General features: G+C 37.1%; 2 protein-coding genes across 3 annotated transcripts; both read right to left on the bottom strand.

Annotated features, from left to right (window-relative positions):
* On the bottom strand, positions 3770-5345 carry LOC104708452. The gene is made up of 7 exons (XM_010425026.2): positions 5236-5345; positions 5029-5084; positions 4778-4927; positions 4548-4670; positions 4341-4460; positions 4062-4237; positions 3770-3991 (listed from the first exon to the last, which is right to left on the bottom strand). Exons 1-7 carry the CDS (start codon positions 5254-5256, stop codon positions 3957-3959), a joined length of 681 nt encoding a protein of 226 aa, XP_010423328.1. The 5' UTR covers positions 5257-5345; the 3' UTR covers positions 3770-3956.
* LOC104708453 lies at positions 5589-7603 on the bottom strand. 2 transcript variants are annotated; one of them, XM_010425028.2, is made up of 3 exons: positions 6840-7603; positions 5940-6713; positions 5589-5806 (listed from the first exon to the last, which is right to left on the bottom strand). In XM_010425028.2, exons 1-2 carry the CDS (start codon positions 7110-7112, stop codon positions 6333-6335), a joined length of 654 nt encoding a protein of 217 aa, XP_010423330.1. In that variant the 5' UTR covers positions 7113-7603; the 3' UTR covers positions 5589-5806; positions 5940-6332. The 2 variants fall into 2 exon arrangements, with proteins under 2 accessions (XP_010423330.1, XP_010423329.1); XM_010425027.2 differs by having other exon boundaries at positions 5589-5809.

The raw sequence follows: 7618 nt of genomic DNA on the forward strand, positions 1-7618 counted from the left end.
AATTAAATTGAAGTTCATATAATTTTTTTTAAAAACTAATTTAGTTTGTCATTTCAAAAGTAATATTTTCAATTTGGAATATTATGTGTGAGTGTTGAGTTTATATCAACAAAACAATCAAAAAGTGTAAGTTTAAATTTTGATTGAGTCACTTGGTATTCCCTTTCTTTTAAGTCAAAAATAAATTAAAATATTTATTTATAATTAATCCACTTTTAAAGGCATTTAACTCTATTTAACTCTACATTTAACTCAAATGTAACTACTACCCAATAATTTTGTATTCATTCCTCCAACTAATATATTTATCTTTCAAGAAAAATGTTTTTAGTAAAATTTTAATATTTTTAATTATTTTAATTGCTTTAAATTTTGAAATGAGGAATATTCTATATACAATAATTTTATACGTAGTTACTAAATTTTTTGATAATTTTATTTGATTCAATTTTACTATACTACAGTCTTATGTTTACAATGTCATTAAGAAAAAAATCTTTAAATCAATGTTTAACCTCTATAAAACATGATCATAAACATAGATTCTCTCATATTAGGAAAATGTTTAAATTTCTATATTGTTATTTATATTAATATAGCTAATCAATTTGTAATATTTTTTTTGTAGTATTGGTTAATTTTTTATTTATAGAAAATTTTATATATTTTAAATTTTGTATAACAAATAACCATACCAAAAAATGTTGACAGAAGTGTTATTTTGAGAAATTACTATAAATTTTTTTGAGATGCATACATTAGTGTAATTTTTTTGAGATGATACATTAATAAAACAATATTTTAGTTTAAGAAAATTTAAGAAATATAATCAAAACTATTATGCATACAACCACACAACCACTGCGTCGACTAATTACCTAGTTGCGCAAGAAACAAGAGTTTGGGTATTGAGTCATCGGTTTAGATAAAAAAGAGTAACATAACCGGGTATATACACAAAAATCAATCAAACCAAAACGACCCGAGAAATTTACAAATGATCCCCACATATACTACTCTTTACGACTTTAGAGTACCCGTGGGGGAACTAGGATTTTGTGTTATAGGGGTCAAAAAAAAAAATTATGAGCTGGGGATCTACTTAGGCTGAGAAGTTGTTTTGTGAGCTCGAAATCTAATGTAGGCTGAATAGTTGTTTTGTAAGATTATAGGGACCTCAATAGCTCGAAACGCCGTCGTCTAATCTGGGACCTTGGATCTTGAACTCTGTATATGTTAAAGTCGATTCATTGGATTCGGTTATTTTGCCTATCAACGGTATGGGATTACTCATTGGTGGGTAACAAATAACAATGAAGGCGGATAATAATGAGCTTTAGTTTGAACATCCACACATAAAAATATCATACTTACTAATAATGACAGCAGGAAATATCGAGTTTATTTTAACATCCACAAGGGAAGCATATAACAACTAAAAGAGAGAGACTGCATCGTATCTTATCACATCTAGACAGAAAACACACACCAAAGAGATCTGTCTATTACTTTCTCCTTCTAAGAGAGGCTCTTTCTTACTCAGGAGAGGGCTTAGACTTCATCATCTAAGATAAACCCGAAAGTATAAACTTAGTTACCAAAGAATCAAGAATCAAACTTTATGCACCTTTGGGAAGTATCTGCGGCCACAAATGAGGCCGCCACGTAAGCGGCGCTGGTGGCGGGTGGATTTGTTCAGTCCAGAAAGAAGACGAACATCTAATTTGCGTCCCCCGATGACGATGCCATTAAGTTCAGGCACCTTCTCTGCAGCGTCTTTTCCCTGAATACGCAATATAACTGAGCTGTAAAGATCAACAACAAAAAGAGAGGCATATCTTTAGAGTTATGCACTTACAAACTTGAAAGTTGAGAAAAAAAAGAAAAAGAAATACTAGTTGTGATCAGGAAGAAGCTGTATATTTTGGGGTCCATATCGTGTTTCGGCTTCGTGTGGAGCTGTATATTTTTCACCATCATAGACGATTTTTCTAGAGCGGCGTGGACACACATTTTGCTAGAAAAATCAGAAGTTCGCCAAATCCTTGAGAACTTTTGCGCATACAGTATACTGAAAGACAGTTTGATAATCCATTTCGTATGGTCCGAAGCGACAATGGCACTGAGTTTATGTGTCTTACAAAGTTTTTTAAGAGCAAAAACATTGTTCATCCAACGTCATGTGTGGCTACTCCGCAGCAAAATGAACGTGTGGAAAGAAAGCATCATTATATTTGAACGTTGCTCGGTCTCTTCTTTTTAAAGCTAGTCTCTCGGTTTGTTTTTTGGGGAGAAGCAATTCTAACAACTACATATCTCATCAATAAGACTCCTACGAAGGTACTTCAAAATTGTGCTATGTATGAGCTCCTTTATGGAGAAAATCCGTCTTATGATCGTATCAAAGTGTTTAGAGCTGTCTTGTTGCGGAGTAGCCACGCATGACGTGATCGTGATAAGGATAAAGTTGGAGAGGCGGAGTCAGAAAATGTATCTTTGTGGACTACCTTTTCGGCAAGAAAGGTTGGAAAGTGTATGATCTTGAAACCAAAGAGTTTTTCGTATCTCGGGATGTGATTTTTCAAGAGGATGAGTTTTCTTTAGCTTCATGGACAGGAGATTATCAACCACCGCACTTATCTTCTACTAGTGAAAATGTTAATGATGATGACTGGTTGGTACGTCTTTTACCTACACATGACGACAGGGGGAGTGCTCTTGCTGTTCGTGAACAACATGCGGTGAGTGAGATTACTCCACCCAATGATGTTGGGTCTCCTTCACAAGATTATGTTGTGACTGTGCCAAGTGAAACGAATGAGTCTACTTCCGCTGTTAGAGAAGCCTCCGCTACCATTGATAATAATGTTGTGTCGTCTTCTGGTGATGATGAGTTGGGTAAAGGGAAGCATTAAAAGGTTCAGTCTGTTCGTTTACATGGTTATGTGACCTATTATACTCGCTGTCTTCACGAACGCCATCACGAGTCCCCCGACTTTATCTCAGATTCTTCGTGACGGTCCAAGGTACACAGACTTCCTATCAGTACTTAGCAGCTAAATGACACGTACTTAGCAGCTAACCATACAATTAAATGACACGTGACCTCTCTTGAGTATACCGTTGAAAGTATTACTTTCCACTTGCATATTTCAAACATGCATGGGTCTATATCATTCATGCCGCACTGATACTGTCAACACCCAGAAATGGCCAATCCATTTTTTAAATTATATTCTCCATTTGAACACTGAGTGTAGAATGCTAATCTTCGTTGTTGTTAATCATATACTTGTGTATCTATAGAAATCGAACAGTTATTGTTGTGTGTATTTTAAAAGGAATACGAGAAGAAGAGAAGAAGAATTTCTCTATTTTTAGTGAAAAAAAAAAGAATGGTGTCAAAGAGAGAGAGATTAATTTCTCTATTGTTTGTTAGTTATCAATATTATGGTTTAGGGGAACGATTTCAAAGAAGAAGGAAAAGAAAAATACCAAAGCAATGCCAATTTTATTTTATAGAATCGGAACGGTGCCATCAGATTTATTTGGGCTTAGAAGTTGTTTTGTGAGCTCGAAACGCCGCCGTCTGATCTATGTAGGCCGAATAGTTGTTTTGTGAGACTATAGCTATAGGGACCTCAATAGCTCGAAACGCGGCCGTATGATCTGGGACCTCAATATATTGTTAGGTTCGGTTATTTTGGGATTACGGATAATGCGTTTTGACGGTACCCAATCATTCGAATCTTATACGGGCTCATACTCATAGTGGGAAAACAAATAAACAACGAAGGCGGATAATGATGAGTCCACACATAAAATATCATACTTGATAAACAGCACAAAATATCGAGTTTATTTTAACATCCACAAGAGAAGCATAACAAGTAAAAGAGAGAGGTCCACACGATAGAGAGCTTTGTCTTTTACTCTTTCTCATAAGAGAGAGAGTCTTACAACTCATCAGATGTCTTAAACTTCTTCTTACCTAAAATAAACCCGAAAGTTTTTAAACTTTGTTACCAAGAATCAAGAATAAAGAATCAAATTTTATGTACCTTGAAAGTATCTGCGGCCACAAATGAGACCACCACGTAAGCGGCGCTGGTGGCGGGTGGATTTGTTCAGTCCAGAAAGAAGACGAACATCTAATTTGCGTCCCTCGATGAGGATGCCATTAAGTTCAGGCACCTTCTCTGCAGCGTCTTTTCCCTGAATACGCAATATAACTGAGCTGTAAAAATCAAAAACAAGAAAGAGAGGCATATTTTTAGAGTTATGCACTTACAAACTTGAAAGTTGAGAAGAAAAATAAATACTAGGAAGAAGCCACAAACCGATCTGAAAATATGACTGGACTAATCTTTCCGTAAGAAGAGAAAAGTTTAGTCATAGCGCTCAGGATTTCATCATGACTAAGGGAAGGGTCATATCCTTCAACTCTTACATCACCGATACTGCAATAATTTGTATTTACACGAGATAAGATTAACAACATTATATATAACAAATCGCCAGGAGGAGATGAAACATGATCAGGTTACCTGTTTGCATTTTTGGGAAAGGGATAAGCAGTAACAGAGACAGTCCATCCATCCACGTCACTTCCTTTAAGTTGCAAAGCCTTATCCACTGCTCCCTCTCCCACAAAATATATAAGAGCATTTCTGTGAAACAAAGCAAGTTTTTCTCTTTAGAACTTCACAACTGTAATAAAGAGCTGAGCAGAGAAGGAAGAAAACTGGAATATAAACATCAGAAGGCACTACTAAACTGCCAGATTCTCGCATCCTTTTTAAAATTCGATGGAATATAAACATCAGTGATCTCTCCACATGAAGCAAAATGTTTTCTCAGAGCGCTCTCGACAACATCACGAGTAAGAGCCGTGTCATATCCCGAAACGAATATTCTCCCTATCTCACTGCAATTATTAGATAATAATATTTATCAACAACGACGTGACAAAGAGAACAACATCTTACAACACATTATTACATACCAAAGAAATTGATCAATTTTTACCGGCTTTTTGGAATGGCTGCATCACTAATATCCTTAAGTGACAGCGATTTCATCCCCTGATAAAGGTACAGACGATCTAATCAGACATTCTACTAATTAAAAAAACAAAAATTTCTTACATACTTGTGAATGAAGAAATCATTACTTGAGAAACAGAGATTAAAGAGAGATCCTTGTGAAGAAAGCCATAATAGTAAAGAAGATTACCTTGTTGACGGATTCGTCCATTGAGAAGTTGACAAGAGCGGTTTGCTAGGTTTTAGGCTCCGACTGATTGGTAACACGAGTTATTTAATGTGCAGTAAAAAATTATGTGGTGAATTTGCTGTAAAAATATGGATTAATATTTTGGGGATTTAGCCATTTTAGGTCTGAAGAAGTGTTTATATCAAACGATTCTTGTTTAGGGCATCGTTCGTATATCAAACGATTGGGCCTTGTATTTAATTCCGGCCTGAGTAAGCCCAATATAAGCTTCTGGATTTTTTTCGTATATCAAACGATTTGGCTTGTTGTTTTTTTGACTCTCGCAAATGGATAAATTAAAAAAGGTTATGCGTTTGCTAAAACCCAATAAACAAACCAAAAATACATAACTAAACAAGGATATTAATTAAACCGAACTCTTCTTTTCTCCTGTCACATTTCTTCTATAGGATCACAAATTAAACCCCCTCAACACAAACTCACTCACTGACTCCACCCGTATCCCTAGGAACAACATCCGGTTTCCTTGTTCCACTCAGCTTCACAGACATAACAGAACTGGTATCCGCATCTGCTGAGGATTTCACAAGACAAAAGAACCAAAATCAATCTATACTATTAATTAATAAACAAATGTGCAACACATTATATAATTAATAACAAGAGCCATGAGTCAAGACTCAAGAGAGAGAGAGAGAGCGTACGAGCAGGTAATACGGTTGCAACGTAGATCAATTACAAGCACCGACTTGCAATTCCTGCATATCCTCCATCCTACTCTCTTAGCCTTAGCTTCTAAACGTGCCGCAGGAGATGTCTGATAAGTCTCTGTTTCACGGAATACATCACATGTCATGTTATAGACTTATAGTGCCATTCTGTTCTGCAGTTGTCGCAGTAACAAAAACCCACAGTCCATGCACTTTCTGGCTCCTCCTGACAGCTCAGCATCAACGAAGAACTTTTTTGAGTACTCAGTGATTTTGGCCTTGGGCATTAAAACGGTACATTCGGGTGACGCACAGTGTACTCTGTTGTCCCTTTTTCGGGTCATATGAGCAAGCAGCGCACTCTCCGAAAGATATTCAGTCATGTGTCTAAGCCGCACAGGATCCAACCAAGTTGCAACCCAAGCTTGGGCACTTTACTGGTTTATGCCAATCCAGTGCCTCGTCGACTTGTCTCTTAATGCAAGCAACGCAGAAGCGGTGGAAACAACCAGGTACCTCAAACTTGTCATCACATGGGACGTCTTCACAGCATATTGGACAAGTCTCCATGTAGACGTGACCTTCACGCCACCTGATCTGGGAAGCTATAGCAGCTCTGGCATGCTCAAGGACAAAAGTGATGCCCCCACTGCTCACAGTCACAGATGCAGGAAGTGCTTCGCAAGACGAGAATCTGCTCTGAAGAAGAGCCACTTCCTTCACAAGTGTTGCTACACTGGACTCGTTTGGTTCAGCTTTACCTGTTACCTGTCACACATACAATAGAAATTATAAGAAAAAATCATGAGTCATAAAAAAAACCTAACAAATACACTGAAGAATACTATATATGTCGATCGCCTACTAATGGGTGGGGTTCAGTAAATAAATTACGTATTGTAAGATATTGGAATCATCACAGAAGAATGTGACCCTTGCCAAATCGAGCTCCAACGCCCACTTCAACCCATGAACTACGGCCGCCAATTCCGCAACTTGCTGGTGTGTGGACTCTTCATCTCCCAGAGCTTTCTTCATCTCATATAGTCGGTTATCCTCGGGGTCACATATGGCCACACCAAAACCACCTATCTGCCTAGTCTCGTCCTTAACCACCTCTTCACTCACCAAACCCTTGCAGTATAACCGATAGGACGTCTCACACATCGTGTAAGGCTTCTTCTTGATTGCTTCTTGCTTTTGTGAACTTTAAAAACGTTTGTGCTAAAAGAAGAAAAACGAAAGAGACGCCACAAGAGATTACCCCAATGCGGATTCAGCCTTCTCTTTTTATAGATAAAAACCTTCACACAGAAAGGAAAACAATGGTTTTGCTACAAAAATAGCAAAACCATTGTTTTCTAAGATATTGGAATCATCACAGAAGAATGTGACCCTTGTTTTGTCAAGAAGTGGAAGAGTCGGTGTTTGTAAAAGATGCAGCTGCGAAATGCTTTTCAATCTCTTAACTGTTCTTAAATCTGAAACATATCTTTATTATGTGATGTGGTACTCATGGTTAAGCTCTTTTAATAAAAGCCTGGCTATTTGTACTAGGCTAAGCTCTCTCTTTCTTGAATTCCTCTGTTTTATCATGTCCTCTGTTTCTGAGTTCCTTTGTTTGTGCGGGTGTTTGTTTATCTCGTCATTGACCAAGAAACAAGACTTTGGGG

The sequence above is a fragment of the Camelina sativa genome, chromosome 8 (genome assembly GCF_000633955.1).
Source record: "Camelina sativa cultivar DH55 chromosome 8, Cs, whole genome shotgun sequence".
Lineage (NCBI taxonomy): Eukaryota > Viridiplantae > Streptophyta > Magnoliopsida > Brassicales > Brassicaceae > Camelina > Camelina sativa.

Excerpts from the sequence above, each read along its gene's own strand:
- LOC104708452 (XM_010425026.2), bottom strand. The coding sequence starts at position 5,256 with ATGGACGAATCCGTCAACAAG. Across the intron at positions 5,085-5,235 it reads TGGACGAATCCGTCAACAAG|GGGATGAAATCGCTGTCACT; the intron begins GTAATCTTCTTT and ends TACCTTTATCAG. Across the intron at positions 3,992-4,061 it reads TGGCCGCAGATACTTTCAAG|GTAAGAAGAAGTTTAAGACA; the intron begins GTACATAAAATT and ends GGTTTATTTTAG.
- LOC104708453 (XM_010425028.2), bottom strand. The coding sequence starts at position 7,112 with ATGTGTGAGACGTCCTATCGGTTATACTGCAAGGGTTTGGTGAGTGAA. Across the intron at positions 6,714-6,839 it reads ATTCCAATATCTTACAATAC|GTAACAGGTAAAGCTGAACC; the intron begins GTAATTTATTTA and ends TATGTGTGACAG.